The sequence below is a fragment of the Engystomops pustulosus genome, chromosome 4, assembly GCF_040894005.1.
Source record: "Engystomops pustulosus chromosome 4, aEngPut4.maternal, whole genome shotgun sequence".
Taxonomy (NCBI): Eukaryota; Metazoa; Chordata; class Amphibia; order Anura; family Leptodactylidae; genus Engystomops; species Engystomops pustulosus.
In genome coordinates, this window is record NC_092414.1 from 149,944,236 (window position 1) to 149,962,996 (window position 18,761).

The 18,761-nt window shown below is 40.1% G+C and overlaps 1 protein-coding gene across 1 annotated transcript in view; it reads left to right on the forward strand.

Annotated features, from left to right (window-relative positions):
- The window catches only part of LRRC49 (leucine rich repeat containing 49), a 73,253-nt gene extending 55,013 nt beyond the window's left edge, over positions 1 to 18,240 (forward strand). The window contains exons 13-17 of the mRNA XM_072148080.1: positions 5,434 to 5,671; positions 5,887 to 6,072; positions 7,612 to 7,721; positions 9,997 to 10,150; positions 17,674 to 18,240. Coding sequence (XP_072004181.1) covers positions 5,434 to 5,671; positions 5,887 to 6,072; positions 7,612 to 7,721; positions 9,997 to 10,150; positions 17,674 to 17,877 — 892 coding nt within the window. The 3' untranslated portion in view covers positions 17,878 to 18,240. The remainder of the gene's footprint in view (positions 1 to 5,433; positions 5,672 to 5,886; positions 6,073 to 7,611; positions 7,722 to 9,996; positions 10,151 to 17,673) is intronic.
- Positions 18,241 to 18,761: the final 521 nt, after the last annotated feature.

The following is an 18,761-nucleotide window of genomic DNA, read 5'->3' on the forward strand; positions in this document are numbered from 1 at the left end:
ATGTCTTTCATTTTGTAATATGGCTGATTTTATTTCCTTCTTGGATTTTTATTTTTTGAATGCCCTCTTTTTCTCATTAATTCCCCGTTTAACTGTAGCTGTAAGCCACGCAGGGTGTAATCTAGCCCGTCTATACTTGACCCAGGATCGATTTAAATGTCTCCCATTTAACATTACTATTATCATGTGACAGTATCTGATCCCAGTCTATATCCTGTAGTGCAGCCCTGAATTTTGGGAAATTGGCCTTCTTAAAATTCAATGTTTTTTAAATTCCCACATGTTTTTCCTTTTTACAGTTTAAGAGGGAAAAAAATTGTTATGATCGCTGTCCCCAAGGGTTTCCTGGACAGTGACATTTAGGACAATTTCCACATTGTTAGAAATCACAAGGGTCAAAATTGCATCACCTCTTGTGGGATCTTCTACAAACTGTACCATAAAATTATCCTGCATAAAGTTGATAAAGTGTCTCCCCTGCAGCCCCTTGGGGTATAATAAAAATTAACTTACATACTCACCTTCTGATGCTTTCCGATGATCTGCTACGGCTACTCTCCCCTCTCCTCTTCACTTGAGAGTGGGCACAGAGGTGTCCATGCACTCTGCCTGTAGTGCACACTATGATGTGGCGGCGTACTTGTGTACAAGCCTAGTAGGGCTTATACATGAGTTGGTTAGTGATCATGTACTTATTGGGCTAAGTTCTCATCTGCGTTCATTTTGTTGACAGATATCATAGTTGACTTGATATCATTGACTTGAATTTTTTTTATTGTACTTTATACTTTTTAGTTATAAATTACACAATAAAATCTTTATATCCTTATACCGTCACAATAAAAAAAGAAATGAGCAAGAAATGTTCCTTCAAAACTTGAAATCTGAGTACATAAAATATACTGCATAAACATTTCTTAGTGCACTGACCTTTTAACAAGAGCTTCAGTTGTCAGGGTGACCTTGATTGTTGAGGTCCCAGAATGCCAACATCATGGAACATAGGGTGGATATGTAATTGAAATGCTACATGGCATTCAATGAATATTAAGAATGAGAAAATTTAATAGTGTACTATCACACTGACACCTTAAGTAAAAGTATGAGTGCTGTTTATATAATGCTGACTTCTCAAGGTCTGGAAGGTTTATCTATATAATAATAATAGGTAATTAGGTAATTTTTGGGACATTTTAATGGCCTCCTTCATTACAATATTTGATATCATAACAGAGGCTATAATTAAGAAGTCACAAATGTTGAACCGTTAAAGGGGTATTCCTAATAAGACAAGTTTCTTATATGTACTCAGGATAACAAAATAAAAAATTCTCTAATTCACTGTTTTAACAAAAATACTGCATTTCACAGATATAATTCCAACCTGTCTCTGTACCGGTATACACAATTTCCGTTGCCCCAGACACGACCTTGTAACTTCTGACTTAGGGTCAGGCCACCTTCTTGGATTTCTGTGTGAGATTGTGGAGATGAGATTTCTGTCTCTGCTGTGTGTTCTGTAGCCACGTCCCCTGCATGGAGCTCAGAGACACTGATCACTTCCTGCTAGGACATCGTGAGCACAGAGAGAGGCTACAAACTACAAGGAGATAAGTAGGGGAAGGGGGAGGCAGGCATATATCTGTAAAATGTAGCAGAGCTCATAGTGTAACAGTGTAAAAGTCTGTCAGCCTCTGTGTAATCTCATGCATTAATGATCTGTCTCATCTTTCTATGTCAGTGTGTTAGTACAATGTCAGAAGCCAGATGAAAGTGTATATACACCTGTAACCTGATAATCTAACCACATTGTCATCCAACAGAACTAGCTGAACAATACAGTAATGTGTCTGCTTAGTGAGGCCCCGCCCACACCCTGGAATTTTGCATTGAGTAGACTAGGGCGTGATAGGAGCTAAAACAGCAATAAAACTGAATTACATTGTAAAGTAAGGGGTTTAAATGATCTTTATTGTGTTAACATCAGTATTGGATTGAGATGTGAGAATTTTCTTCCATGGGGAAAGCCCTATAAAGGAAATCTACCATCAAAATCTATCATGATAACCAAGGTCCCATACACATAGATCCAGGCCTCTGACTATGGTAATCTCCTTATATATGTTATCCATGGCCTTCCTTACGAGGATGTTCTATGGTTGATAAATTCTCTGGAGAAAGAATTTTTGTCCCAGGGGCCTACACCACACTTAATCCGGCCCTACAAATAAATTTCTCAGGCCATGTAAACTACTTTATATATATAAAAAGTGATACAGAGAAATAAAGATAAACTACATAACAGTTAGGACCGTCCAACCTAAGACTTTAACTAATAATAATGTTTATTCCCCTATTTCAAGTTGTTGTTTTAGTCTTGTAAGAAAATGCAATTGATATTCTCTAGTCATCTAATTATATGCAAATGTATAATCTCACCTACAGTAGGAAAACTGCCAATAAGTATTAAAGTGCAAGCTTTGATGTATGTGTATTGTATTAACCTCTAGTAAACTCCTTGAAGACAACGCTATGTAAGTGCTTACCAAGGGTATTTGGCACTTTAGTTTCAGAGGAAAAGGAAATGACTTGCCTGTGATTGTACAAACCTGGAAATAGAACTGGGATTTGTGCCCCTCATTAAACCAAACAAAAAAAGCATTGCTCAGAGAAGCCTATATGTTCTTGCCAAGTCGTCATTTCTTGGATAGAGCTAAATGTATGTGCCAACATGAGCTAAATGAATATGATCCGCATTGCGGGTCGGCTTAGTTGGTGAATATAAAGCTGGAAGTTTGGCCGGGGATCATTGTGATGGCAGAACAAACCATTTCATATTTTCTGTGTTGTGTGTTTGAGACTTTCCATAGAAATATTTTTTTAAAAACCTTCAGTTTTATAGTCAGAGCATATACCGTCTGCAGCTATACTTTATTGATTTTTATATTTCTTATTTATACCTTTTTCTGTTTTTCTTAAGTTGAAGTACCGGTGCTTTTCCCTCTAACAATATTTATCCCTTATTAGGGATTGTGCTACTAACAATATCTCAACTAATATGGGGGCACATTTTGTGAAAAGGTGGTTAAATAACATTTTCTTCTAGCCAAGCACAGCTCCCCAAAAGAGTAGAGATGAGGATCAGCACCAGATTAGGATGTCATTGTGCATGGGGAGTTGAGTTGGGTGTTTTAGGGGATGAGTGAAAGCAGGGGAACTTTTCTTTCTGTCAGACAACACCCCCCCCCCCCCAATCAATGAAAAACATATACACTAAGCTATGTGGTACTGTGTGGAGTTGATACCCATATATGTCTATATTTGTTGTGCACATTATCCCCATCTCTACTGTTGTTACTAGTGTGGCTACTCAGGGGCAAGAACCGGGTGGCAACCGTTTCTGAGTAATGAATGTCATCATTTGCTGATCTCTACTGTCAGGTGGGTGGTGCTTGGGTTAATCAACAGTGTTTAAGAAAGGTCAAACCATTTAAAACATGTTGGCCATGTGGACTGGTCTGAGTGGCTTTTACATTTTTGGATTATACCACAAAGAATATTTGTTTCGAGTTCAGCTGGATTGTGCAATATTTTTTGTACTAGGTGTTGCTTGGAGGCCTGCACTATCACAAGGCCATGCATCTGACCGGTTCAAGGTAGTTTCAGTTCACAATTTTCTTAAAAAGTAATTTCCTATCAGATGGGTGGTCCTGGACTGAATTAGACAGGCCTATGTGACGACAAAGATCCAAAAATAATTGCATTTATTATATGGGAGTGGTGAGGTTGGGGTGGAAATCCCAGCTACCCTAGAATCTGCAAAGTGGTACTTTTTAAAGGATGCAGAGAGTTAAAGTTGAGAGGTCTTCTTTAAGGTTTTAGCTGACACCTGGTGCCTGCCAGGATTGTGCTTGCAGTTACAGGTTCCCCTCCTCCCTGTTATAGGGGTCACTGTGAAGTTGGGGATATGTGATGACCTCCAGTTTACTGCCTCATTTATACAGTAATTAATCACAGTCCTAGTCATAATCATAACTGCCCGTGGAAAGCAACTTATAGGCAAAGAAAGTTTCTTTTGATCTAACCATCGTAATGGGGCTATATGTGCCCTCGGCCAGAGAACTGACCATCTGCTATCAATTGAAATGGTTCTATTTTTACCACTCCTTTTACTGGAGGTTAAATCCAATCCCCCAACCTCATTCATCTATGTGAATAGCTCTTCAAAGGCACAGAGTCAATAAATGTAAAATATAAAGAAAGGGTAAATAATATATATAGATAACAAAGTTACTACTTTTTGCATGTTCAGAACTGTGGAAGATAAATAATAGGTCTGGGAGCCCTCCTTTAAAGGTTGTGCATGACATTTAGAATTGGTGAATTCATCTGCACATTATACAGTAAATCTAGAAATATTTATTCTAGGTAGATATACAAATTCTACTGTGTATCTTACAACTGACAGAGCTATGATATCATCTCTTGGATGTCTCATTGAAGTTGCTCAACGTTCTTTTGTGGCTTTTCTTTGATCTTATGCGTAATTTACATTCATTATACTGGTAATCTTCTACAGTAATAGATCACCCAAGTATCAGCCATAAGGTCACTTATTCATAAGGCTATAAACATCACTGTTTTGTGGTTCACTTGGTGATCTGATATATGGCACTCCCACCATCTTCTACATTACACTTGATCTACTTATATTATTCCTTTAATGATTATTGTATGTCACCATAATGATTTTTTTTTCCCAATTGTATTTTTATTGAAAGTTTTTCATTTTCAAAACTACAGAAACACAATAATAGTCTCATAAAATAGTAGAGATGAACTTTTAGAAAAAATTCCAACATGAGTCATATTGCTATTACAATATTATAGCTGTCAGTAGAGAGCATAATACATTAGGTATGCTAGCGTTTAGTTATTACCGTAGGCCTATATGACTATCAAGTTCAAGTAAGTAGACCTGGGACTAAGCAACATAGCAACTGAAACAATATCACATAAGACACAGACAACAAAAGGGGAAGAAGGTAGAGGGAAGGTTGGGGAATATAAGTTCAATCGTCTCGTATTCGTTCCTGAGCCCAGTATGTGTACCACATCTCCCAGACCTTATCAAAGGCCAGGACTGTGTTGTTCAGAGATGCCTTTAAGCGTTCCATGTTTCGAGTCTCCTGAATCCTAGTCTGCAGCTCCAGCAAAGTCGGTGGGGTTGTTCTCTTCCAGTGGCTTGCTATCAAGCATCTCGCCGCTGTGAGTATGTGCAGGCTGAGTCTCTGTGTAAGGAGGTTAATCAATCATTATGTCCATACAATGTGTTCTACAGAAAATCCTTATAGCTTGGTGCTCAAATTGCAGAACTGTCAAGATGTTAGATCCTGGTGGTAATGTTAATGCTCACACCTTCTGTCTTCACAGATCACTTGATACTGTGCTCAGCAGTGCCGTGCAAGGACTCTCTGTGGTGGACTCCCATCTCGTGGAGCTTGAAGGAGATACTTTGTCTCTTTATGGTTTGGGAGCTCTTGAATCTCTTGACAGGACGTGGAGTGTTCAGACAGCTGGGACAGTCAACACCATCTCTTTCACTTTTGTAAATTTTGAAGATATAGTTCAGGTCCTGCCAAAAGTGAGAATCAAGTTTCCCAATGCAACGGTGAGTATGGCAACACTAGGTTTATGATGCTTAGTTTAACTATGTACCTGGGTTTTTCATATATTTTTTTCTTTATATTTAGTATGTATAGATACTTTTCTGTGAATAACAGGTTATTGGGCATGTTTGAGCAATTGAACAATATACAGTGTTTTACTAGATGTTGTACCTTTTCACATATGTTTTACTATTATTCTTATCTCTTTTTGTATTAGCACCTTAAATTCAAGGAAAACAATCTGATCACCTTGAATCAGTTCAATGCTTTAGCTCAGATGCGTCGCCTTGATCAGTTGACTGTGGATCCTCCGGGAAACCCCGTTGTTAACTTTACGCTATGGAAGTATTATGTTCTGTTCAGGCTGAACAGCTTCAACATTCAGAAAGTCAATGAAAATGAGGTATGACAAGACCTTTTAAGTAACCTAAATTAGTAGTTAAAATATAATTTTCGGCAGTACAGAAAGATGAGGCAGATCGTTCTGACATTAGTATGATGTGTAGTGATGCACTCCTGCAGTGTGTGAGTACATCAAGCTAGATGAAAATTTAAAGGGAACCTGACGCCACTTTTTCACAAATACAGCTAGTTCCCATAGAGCCCTATTAACTAAATAGTGGGTATTTAGAGAAGGTGGTCTAATCGAATGGCGCACTCTGGGGTATTCCGGACCTCCGGAAGTCCTCTATTACCTGTGGCATCAGTCTTTTCCACTTGACAAAGGGGTCCCTGCGCCCCGAAACGCGTTGTGATTTAAAGACCTCTAAAATCGATTATCAATAAAAATCTTTTACCAATACCCCAGAGTGCGCCATTCGATTAGACCACCTTCTCTAAATACCCACTATATTTCCTGTATCGTTTTTGGCAAACGACAGACAGGGGATTTCTATCTGAAGGCAGCACCTGCAAAGTCTGAACGTAGTGTTGTGCCTACCCTCAGCACAACCACACACGGTGAGCACATTTTATCTCATACACTGTGACTATTCTCAGAAAAGGTGTCACACTATTAGCGCTCTCTCCCTGTCCTTCCTTGCCACTCTCTACCCCCTATTAACTAAATGACACACTTCTGCTGGCTAAGAATAGTTTCCCTCACATCCCCATAAAATCAACTTTATGGTATCTTACCTGGTATCCCATCTACTCCTTCCCATGTCTTATGCCTCTTCACCATTAAGCACTTCAGGTCATATGACCAGGATGATTTCATCTAGGGTCCTTTAACCAGTAATATTTGCAAAATCTACTCCATGTATGTATCTGATCACTATAAATTACCCTCTCTTCCAACTTTCCAACAAGGCAATGTATAGGACAATTGACACAGCATTTTCTACTCCTAATAATAAGTAAACAGAGCTCTATATGTCTGTAGTTGTAGTTGCAGTCAATCCGGAACAAGGATGCAGGGCAATGTTAGTAAAATGTAATATACAGGACTCCATTAATATTATTGGACTCACCTCAGGTGTGTTGCATATACATTTACAAACTGATTTTTTAACATTGCAGCCATGGAGAGGTACCATTTAGGGATACAGGCAATGCTTTTTAATCAGTTTCTTTTGGGTGGGGTAATTTAAATAGCAGGTTCTGTTTAATTGCAAGAACCATAAGGGATCTCACCTGGGGTGAACCTAAACTTTCTGGTGCCCGAGGCAAACTTTCAGTTTTTATATATAATTTTTTAGTAGATAGTTTCTCCATGCAGTGTCTTACACCCCTGGCATGATGCGTGAAGAGACATTACTTTTAAGTGTCAGTTTCTGCTTTATAGCAAGTGACTAAACCCTCCTGCTTCCCCCAATCTTGATGCAGGTTCTGCTCCCTGAGGCGAGAGGCTCAACTTGCCTCATGGCTGGTGCACCCCTTGGTTTTTACAATTCATACAGTAACATATAATTCTAATTGCCTGTTTTTTATGAATTCAAAGGTTACTCCAAATGACTTGGTCATGGCTGAAAGACTCTTTGGACTTCTCGCCTTTGTCGCAAATTCAGAGTTACCACAGTATAGACTTACAGCATTGCTCGGCGATTCCAGGTACATTGAGATTTTTTAATACAGTTCATACAGCTCTTCTTAACCCCTTCCCACCGCAGCCATTTTTCATTTTTCACTCCCCACATTCAAAAATCTGTAACTTCTTTATTTTTCCATGTACAGAGCTCTGTGATGGCTTATTTCCGAGTAACAAATTACACTTCAAAATGGTGGTATTTAATATTTCATGCCGTGTACTGGGAAGCGGGAAAAAAATTCCAAATGCAGTGAAATTGGTAAAAAACGCATTTGTGCTGTATTCTTGTGGGCTTGGATTTTATGGTTTTCACTGTGCGCCCCAAATGACATGTCTACTTTATTCTTTGGGTCGGAATGATTACGGGGATACCAAATTTGTATAGGTTTTATAATGTTTTCATACATTTAAAAAAATTAAAACCTCCTGTACAAAAATTTTTTGGGGGAATTTGCCATCTTCTGGCGCTAATAACTTTTTAATACTTTGGTGTACGGAGCTGTGGGTGGTGCCATTGTTTGCGGAATTTGATCACGTTTACAATGTTATAATTTTTAGGACTGTTTGACCTTTTGTTCACTTTTTATAGAATTTTTTTATTTTTTTTTTAAATGGCAAAAAATTTTCGACTTTGCGCGCGATTTTCCGTTACGGGGTTAAACGCAGTAAAAACCGTTATCATGTTTTGATAGATCGTGCATCTTCGGATGCGGCGATACCTAATGTGTTTATGATTTTTACTGTTTATTTATATTTATATCAGTTCTAGGGAAAGGGGGTGATTTGAATTTTTAGGGTTTTTTATTATAATTTTTTTTTTTTAACTTTTTTCTTAGTTTTACTATTTTTCAGACTCCCTAGGGTACTTTAACCCTAGGGTGTCTGTACGATCCTATCATATACTGCCATACCACAGTATGGCAGTATATGTGTATTTTACTACTCATACATTACAATGTGCTGATGTGCACATTGTAATGAATGGGTTAACCCGAAGTAGCTTCGGGTCTTTGTGAGACCCGAAGCTACCATGGCGACGGATCGCCGCTCCCCGATATGCAGCAAAGACTTACCGGCTATGGAGAGGACTCGACCCGCGAGCCCTCTCCATGCACCGAGACCCGACATGTGACATACTATTACGTCGGTAATGGGTTAAAGGACACCTGTCATCAGGTCTGTGTCACTTGTCCTGTCACTACTACCTGTTGGAGCAGCTCACAAGGATCCCATCACAGCCTTTATCTAGTTATTTCATACATTATTCATTGTAAAATCATCTATTTTTTATCATATAAATGAGGCTGGTCACATGGTCAGAGGTACTGATGTCACCCCTGTTACCCCTCCCCTCTCCTCCCCCTGCTCATGTCTGTGTGTAATGTATAGTAAAGCATGGCTAGTGTGTGCTGCATCTGCTGACATGCTTCATCCTCCTAATATACAGGTGAGAGACACAGACATCAGCTACACATGAATCTGACATGTTCTGCTGTAACATGGCTGCCTGGAGCTGCTGTATCTCTCCTATACACACACAAATGCACACACAGGCTGCAGGGGGCGTGGCCACCAGCACCAGGAAGCACATCATTATACAGCCTCACATCATTATACAGGCTGTCAGTCATGCACTGGGGGTGTGGCTGTGCCTCCCACTCATGAATAGAGTGGACAGCTTGAATATGCTAATGCTTCATTGGACATTTCACAGGACATTTGCATACAGCTTTAGGACCTTATTCCTAGGTTTACAGGCATGTAGAGGGACAATGAAGGGATAGAGGCAATGCTCTCTAATGGCAGTTTATGAAAATATATTTAGTTTAGGGGGGTTATTTTGCATGACGGGTTCTCTTTAAAGAGACTTTGCTAGTTAAGGCCGCCTTGCAGGTTTGTGGAGATTTACAGCCATTGATAGCAAGTGACTAAACCCTCTGTAGGTTTGTTTTTAAGTTGAATTTGTATGTAAATCGGAACTGTATGTTTTATAATTGTAACTCCAGCCAAATACTAACAATAATGCTTAATAACTATTATAGCTGTTATTGTAGCCCCAGGCTAAAGTACAGTAAATTACCAACATCCAGAGGTCCGTTTATAATTAGGGGTCGTCTGTAAGTTGGATGTATTTTTTTTTCACATCACTACTGCATTCTTCAGGATTTTTCTGTATTAAGACACACATAGGCCTGGTCATTGAGGTGTTAAGCTACGTTAAAAGGTTTCTTTTTGTGTTTTATACTTTGTGATTCCTGTACTTATTGGTAACATAATTTATGTGATTTTTTTTAAAAGAAAGAAATCATTACATCACCTGCTAGAGACAAAGTCCAAGAAGATTCCAGTAGGTGCTGAAGAAGCTAATGACAATAAGAGAACTGGTGGAGAAACCCAAACCCGAGCAGCACTACAATACATTCCACAGGATCTGCTCACTGAGAAGCTGGAGGTAAATTGGTCCAATCAATTACCTGTAATACTCACTAAGTGTATGGTGAACTATTGTGGCTACTAACATGTCCTAAGCCCAGCCCACCTGAAGATTCAATGGCCACACAATGTTGTGGATGACCTCTTAGTTGTACCTGCAACATTGTATGAAAATTGCCCTTGACATTGGGGCCGAGTTTTGACCACAGGACCCCACTCATACAGTCAGTGACCTTCTCAGACCAGGGGCCGTCACTTCCGTTTTTCAGAGCCTTTCATTCCCTGTTTTTCCCTTGGTCCAAGGCCACTCATTGGAAGAAGTGGTAACATTTGATCAGGCGCAGGTACAAAAACTGGAGATACCGAACTGATTAGGAGCCAGAGCAGTAAGTATACATTACTAACCTGGCCCTCTAGAGGTTTTCTAGGGATATAGAAAACCCCTGGGGGCCGGGGCAGAGGTAAGAAAAAAAAATCACACATACTTGCCCTGCTTCAGTTTCAACAGCATACTTGTACTTTTGGTTTTTCGTGTGTGTGCTTAAAATTAATAAAATAATGGGGCAGATTTATCAATCTGTCTGAAAGTCAGAATGTTCCTAGTTGCCCATGGCAACCAATCACAGCTCAGCTTTCATTTTACCAATGCTCATGAATATTTTAAAGGGGAGCTCTGTTTTCACATATACCCATTGGGAAAAAAACATTTGTGTAATCTTATCTAATATTTTTCCTACCTCATATACTATGATACTATGAACCCATGCAATTACAATCTGTCACCACTTTTAATCCCTCACTGGGATATCATCACTAAAATAGGACACACATGACATAATGTTACACCATAGACTGCTTGTATTTTGCTTTTTAGTCGGACAACCCGTATAAAGGCAACCTGTCACCAGGAGCCCTTTTCTGGCTCCACCATTTCCCCGATAGAGTGCACACTGATGAGGGTTTTTTTTAATAGTAAAACTGGGTATTTCAGAAAAAAGATCAAATTTTAGCTGGCTGCAGATCCTAGTCCCTGGGAGTGGCCAGTTTGGAGCGTTTTCCCCCTCACCATGTGTCATGTGTCTATTTCAAATTTTAAAAAATCCACCCATGTTCACATATAATCCCCCGCCTGTCGCTTCCCTCACTGCATACATCGTATCTACAGTCACGCCCTTCCTGCTGTTCGCATACGTCATATATACAGTCACGCCATTCCTCCTGTTCACATATATATAGTCACGCCCTTCCTCCTGTTCACACATGTCATCTACAGTCATGCCCTTCCCCCTGTTCACATATGTCTTCTACAGTCACGCCCCCTGTCCTGCTGTTCGCATACGTCATATATACAGTCACACCCTTCCTCCTGTTCACATATATATAGTCACGCCCTTCCTCCTGTTCACACATGTCATCTACAGTCACGCCCCGTCCTCCTGTTCGCATATGTCATCTACAGTCACGCCCTGTCCTCCTGTTTGCATATGTCATCTACAGTCACGCCTCCTGTTCGCATATGTCATTTCTGCAGTCACGCCCCCTGTCCTCCTGCTCACATATAACATCTACAGTCACGCCCCCTGTCCTCCTGTTCGCATACGTCATATCTGCAGTCACTCCCTGTCCTCCTGTTCACGCTGACCGCGGCAGGCAATACTCGAGCCTGCGTGGTCAGCGAGAACAGGAGGATGGGATTGACTGCAGATATGACATAAAGGGCTCCTGGTGATGGGTTCCCTTTAAGTTGCTGTGTGACTTGCTAAGTTTCCATGTAACATGACATGTGTTCTTACTTGCATTAAAACATCACAGTCACTTCTTCTGGATTTGGAAAAGAAACAGAAATCACAAAATAGTACAACCGATAAATCTAGGTCATGTGCTTAAAAGGAAAGGTAAATTGTTGACTGTTGTCTTTACTGTATTTGGAGGATAAAGGACCTTAACAATATTAACCGGGTAAAATGAGGACAGTGTAGCAGAGAGTAAGAGAGTCTAAGAGCAAACATGCAACACAAAAGGTTAAATACTATACATAATAATAACTTTATACTACACTGCATTGTGTCTATGTGAAAAAAACACTGCTTTGAATTGATAGAAGGAATCATAACATCTGTCTCATCTTGTTGAGTGAGGTCAGAACTTGCTGATTTTTTTGCCAGAGCTTACCCATATACTGTAATATACACAGTACAATGTGGAATTAGCAGTAAACATGCAGATCATAATTTTTGTATCAATGCAAAATCGCACAGCCTGTCTTGGTGCACCATGCAGCTACCACGATGCAGATGACCCTTCACAGCAGTCTGGGGTGGTCCACTGAAAGACCCCAGGTCTTCCTCCGATCTGGCCTAATAGATGCAGTATAATGGACTGCAATACACGTGCAACACAGTGCATTATAGAAGACCTCAAACAATTTCATGTTAGTGTCGTTCTTCTGGGAAAGAAGTGAAAAAACGGCACACATAAATAGCCCACCCCTTTAAAAAAAAATATTAATATCCACATGTTTTGTAGTTGCAAACATGTACAGGCAGTTCCCTACTTAAGGACACCCGACTTGCAGACGACCCATAGTTAAAGACGGACTCCTCTGCCCACTGTGACCTCTGGTGAAGCTCTCTGGATGCTTTACTATAGTCCTAGATTGCAATAATCAGCTGTATGGTAGCTGTAATGAAGCTTTATTAATAATCCTTGGTCCAGTTACAGTAAAAAATGTTGAAACTCCAATTGTCACTGGGGCAAAATTTTTTTTGTCTGGATCTACCATTATAAAATATACAGTTTCGACTTACATACAAATTCAACTTAAGAACAAACCTACAGACCCTATCTTGTATGTAACCCGGGGACTGCCTGTACTAATTCAGGCTAGGAAATTATAATGGTATTTTTCCTGTACAATAAAAAAGCTTTTTAAAAAATATAGGAAAACGATGCCCAAATTGACATTTCTTTTAATCATCCATGACACAAAAAATGTTAAACGCAATCAAAAAGCTTTATGAACCCCATGTGTGTACAACTACTGGACTTTATGCAAGAAAAAAAGGCCTCAAACAAAAATTTCAAATAATGCAAAAAAGGTGTTTTTTTTCCAATATTACTATGTAAACGTAGGTAATTAAAAAAAAAAAAGAAGAGAGAACTCTATAAATTTGTTAGCGCTGTATGCAATTTGACCTAAAGAAGTAAGGGAAAAATGTCCGTCGGAGGACAGGGAGGCACCAAAAATCAGGGGCAGGGCCCAAATCAGCTCCACTAAGGGTAGGAGGTGGGGTTACCTAACTAGGCAGCTTTGAAGGTGGCTGCCTGCTTGACTGCTATTCACCGAACCACACCTCCCTGACTGACATCACAGTCAGCACAGACATAGTACGGTAACAGTATGTGTAACGGTCACACAGACGACAGTAGGTACTTGGGAGTACCCAGGAGGAAAGTCTCAATGGGAAGAGTCTGGAGGGAGGAGTCTGTGGCGGGGATGTCACCAGGTCATTCCACGGGTGCGACTAGGCGCCAATCAGGAGGACGCTGGCCCTTTAAGCTGGGAGTGACGGCGAGCGCGCCCTAGCAGCCGGGGCACGCGGCCTCGGCAGCAGGAGAATGGCCTGATCATTGACATGGAAAACAGGTGTTAAAAGGGGTTAAAAGAGAGTGAAGAAGTAAAATAAAAATTCTGACCTCCCATTTTGGATTTTTCTAAACATTTTAACACAGCAAATTTCAAAGTTGAGAAACCAAATTGATCCAAGAAAGTCTTGAGGTGGTGTTACCGTCATATACCGTGTATACTTGTATACTCGAGTGTAAATTGCGGTACCTAATTTTAACACACATAAATGGGAAAACCTATTGGCAGCCCACGCCCTCCAGTATATAGCTAGCTTATCCAGCCAGCCACCCAGTTTATAGCCAGCCAGCCCATACCGTCTGGTATGTAGCCAGTCCCTGTCCCCAGTGTATAGACAGCCTGCCTATGCCCCAGTATATAGACAGCTAGCCCCCTGTCCTCCAGTTTTTAGCCAGCCACCTGCCCTCCAGTATATAGCCAGCCTGCCCATGCCCCCATTATATAGCCAGCCAGCTCCCAGTACATAGCCAGCAGCCCATGCCCCCTAGTATAGCCAGCCCCCTGTCCCAAGTAAGCCCTCCTATAAAAAGAAAATAAATAAACAACCTCTGTATCAGCCGCTTGCTGACATCATAGAGTGTTTGTCCATGGGGTGTACAAACAATGATGTCAGCAAGCAGCTGCCGTCATGGTGTGTGCAACGGCAGCATGCAGGGACCCAGATCATCAAAAGAAAGAAGAGGAACTGCGGGGTACGTCGGAAAGGTGATTACAGAGGTTTTTTTTTCTTTTATACTCGGTTATACTACAGTATATACAGTAGTACATATTTCTCATATGTCTTCCCTTATACTGCTCTATGTATTTTACATTTTGAAGTCCTAGGAAAACCTTTTTAATCCTGTTCTCTGTCAGCAATAAAACGGCAAACTAAGTATGATTTGCCACAACAGCCCTGTTAATGAGGATCCCCAGTTGGGTTTATTTGCACAGAGAAAATGCACTCTCCACCATAATAATTTGCTGGAAAGGACTTTGTGTATTTTTAAACTCAATTCTCACGCTCACCATCGATGATCCAAGTCATGATCTAATGCTTTCAGGCAGGAACAAAACAAATCTCCCGTCATTGACTTTGGTTTTACGTCTAATGCCTTCTGATAAAATATAAATAACTCCATTATCAGACTGTAAAAATGTAGGCAAAAAGTGATTTTCTACATGAGAAACGTTATTTTATTTTGAAAATATGTACCCAATAAATTTTATGCAACCATTTTTTAACTTTTGTTTTAACATTGTAATATGACTGAACTTTTTAATGATTAATATGGGAATTTGGTAATATTGCATGGATGTCTAGTATTTCTTGCAAACTATAATATGTATACATTTCTCAGAAATTCCTCCCCCCCAGAAATTACAACTCATTAATTAAGTCATTAAAGGGGTTATCTGGGTATAAAAAGTTACTTAGGGCTGGGCTGGGGCGGGCTATTTAAAAATAATAAACCTGTACTTACCTCCTCCGGCTTGGCTGATGTCCCGTGCTGGGGTCCGTCTTATCCGTGCCCCTGTTTGTTTACAGGGGCACAGAAGCGGCGCACAGGGAGCTTCTGGCCGGCAATGTGGCCGACTCCTCCCATTGTAAGCGCTGGGAGATGGTGTCGGATGGGAGCTTCCGGCGGGCAACCTTGTAAACGAACTGGCTCACAGATCAGACGGATCACGGTGCGGGACATCCGCAGCGCCGGAGGAGGTAAGTACACGTTTATTATTTTTAGATAGCCGCACCAGCACGGCCCCAAGTATCTTTTTATACCTGGATAACCCCTTTAAGATTAGCCAGGGCAATAAAACTGGAAAAAAGGTATAATTCCTTAAGCACATTTGTATTTTTTTACACAAAAGTATTTTACATCATAGAAGACGTTTTTTTTTTCTTGGCGAACACGGTACTTCTACACTTTTCTCAACATACATCCATAACCATGGGAATCCGTACAGGATGGTTGGAGGGTGGGTGGTGCTTGTTGGGAGGGGAAGTATAAGAGGAGTGCAATCTGCAGTCTGCTATGTGCAAAAGAACAGCAGTTCCCACTAAGAAAACAAGACCTTGAGTGATGTCACAAGCATGTGACTCATCACATGCTCCTGGTTGACCAATTACAAACATGCTGTCCTGATTCATTTTAATACCCTTAGGGCTCAGGCCTCAGTGCGTTTAGCTGACGTCACAACTAGGAAGTGCCAACCCACTTCAGGAATAGCTGAATATGATTTTATAAGAAGGGATCATAGATATACTAGGCTGTATCTAAGGCTAGGAAGAAGCCAAAAGCATGATACAGGTATCATTTGAATAGTTATCAAAGGCTCTCTCCAGTTGTGCTAACACTATTTTTTTTTATCAGAAACATTACAGATACTCTTTAACATTTGTAGATTAGATGCTTGAGTAGGAGCCTCAGTCATCACTGTAATGGAAACCATATAGCTGTACCATATGTCTTATCTCAGAATACTGACTACAGGCAGTCCCAGGGTTACATACAAGATAGGGTCTGTAGGTTTGTTCTTAAGTTGAATTTGTATGTAAGTCGGAACTGTATATTTTATCATTGTAATCCCAGACAGAACTTTTTTGGTCTCTGTGACAATTGGATTTTAAAAATGTTGGATTGTCATAAGAATCAGGATTAACACAAAAGCTTCATTGCAGACACCTGTGATAACTGTTACAGCTGTTTATTGTAGTCTAGGACTAAAGTACAATAAATTACCAATATCCAGGGGTACGTTTGTAACTAGGGGTCGTATGTAAGTCGAGTGTTCTTAAGTAGAGGACCACCTGTACTATAAACCTGAATAGTGCATATCAGTATTTACTATTTACATTGCCTCTATGTAAATGTGCAAAAAAAGCTTACTCAGAGTACTCTTAAAGAGGACCGGGCACCAGATTTTGACCCCCCTGAATAACAATGTCTGCTGATAAAGGGTTACAAGTTCTCCCCATATCACCTGAAATTAGCTGCCAGTGGGGCACTGAACCCTAATTAAAGATGTTTTTCTGATTACAAATTAGCTTTTCTGACTCATCTCTGGCAGATGAGTGACTGACAGCTCTGTTTCTCTTCAAATCCCTGCTCTGCCTCCTTGTACTTAGGGACGGTCTGCTAATATTCAACTACAGACATATAAAACTCTATGTACAGATGGGAAATATAGTGTCAATTTTTTTATACAGTGCCTTGTGTTACATTCATGACATGTGACCAGTGACATCATCATAGGTCTCTCGGCCTTCTAAGAATATCAAACTGTACACCATGTATGTGATCACATGAAATCACCGCAACCTCCATCTAGAATGGAGAGGAGTAGAAGTCCATGGAGGAAGATGTAACTTCATATGGTCAGATACATGAAAGGGGATACAGTTTGCTATTATTAAGAGTCTAAAGGACCTGAGATGATGTCACTCCGGTCACATGACATGAACTGTGACCAGTATGGAGGTATAAGGCATGTGGAGGATTAGATGGGAGGAGCCAGCCGAGCAGGAGACACACCCTTCTGATGCCAGGTATTATAAGATAAAAGGTTATTTCTGTAGATGTAAGTGAAACACTTAGTCAGTTATTAGAGCTCTATTGGAACCTGTCACTGGCTGTAAATGTGCAAATGTGGTAACAGGTTCCCTTTAAGCATCTGAATGAGACTGTTGCTAAAGGTAGAGGGATCTGGTGTTTGTTTCCCCCTCTAATCCCTTTCTATGATCTGAGGTGACCCCTGACAGGATTTTCAGCACAGAGGATTGGACCAGCCCAGAGAACTAATTTTGGTGGATCATAGCAGCTGCATAGCCCTCCTCCTTAGTATCTTAGTTCAAGTCCTACAAGTGAATATTGAATCTTTAGTTGCTCCTGGGTAACTCTGAGCTCTTTACACAGGAACTGACAGAGAAGAAAGCTTTTTGCCAAGTCTACGTGAAGGACCTTGTGAATGAAGCCAATGATATCAGCATGAAGAATGAGTCTTTACAGAAATTGTGGCCTCAGATGTTCATTGAAATGGTCAGAGATGCTGTGATTGAAGTCCGTGATAAAAACTCCTACATGAAGCAGTGCTTACAGAGGATCTCTGAACTAAAATAGCCCTCCCTGCACCAACCCCTTAGAAATTGGCACAGTTTATTTTCAGATGAGGCATGAAGACTCAGGATTGTGGTTTGTGATTTGTTACCAGTATTTTCGTTTTTTCCTCTTGACCTTGCCTGCGGTTTTCTATTTTTTTTTTTAGCATTTTCAGTATTCCAAAAATTAATTTGTTTTACACCAGATTTCTTGGACTTGTTAATTACAAGGACAATTAAAAATAAAAAGCCATGGACCATGATCGTCTTCCTTTATTTACAAGAACACTTGGAAGAAGTTGCCCACCTATTACTTTTCTATAATTAGCTGTTTTTTTTATTATTATTTAATTCCAAAAATAAAATTAAAAAAATTCTTTTGTAACATTTTGGTTAGTGCTGTGATTTATGTACTTCAATTTGCACTTCTGAAAGCAGAGGAAAACTGGAAATTAAAAGTGCCCCCGTTAAAGAGTAGGTGGGTCCAATTTTTTAATTGGGCTATCACAAGTAGGTGGAGTAAATGTACCATAGACACTAGCCTAATTTTATCTAGTATGAAGCTCTACAGCAGTTGAACACATATCATGATTTACAGGAACAATAGGGCAGATTTATCAAGCTGTCTGAAAGTAACAATATTCTCAGTTGCGCATGGCAACCAATCACAGCTCCCCTTTAAAATATTCATGAGCACTGGTAAAATTAAAGCTGAGCTCTGATTGGTTGCCATGGGCTACTGAGAATATTCTGACTTTCAGACAGCTTGATAAATCTGCCCCATTGTGTATTCTGAGGTTGCTTGCTGTGCACAGAACTGTTTAAAGGAAATTTACCATCAAGCATTATAGACCAGGGACACTTACACATAGATCCAACTATGACTGTGGTTATCTTCTTATGTTA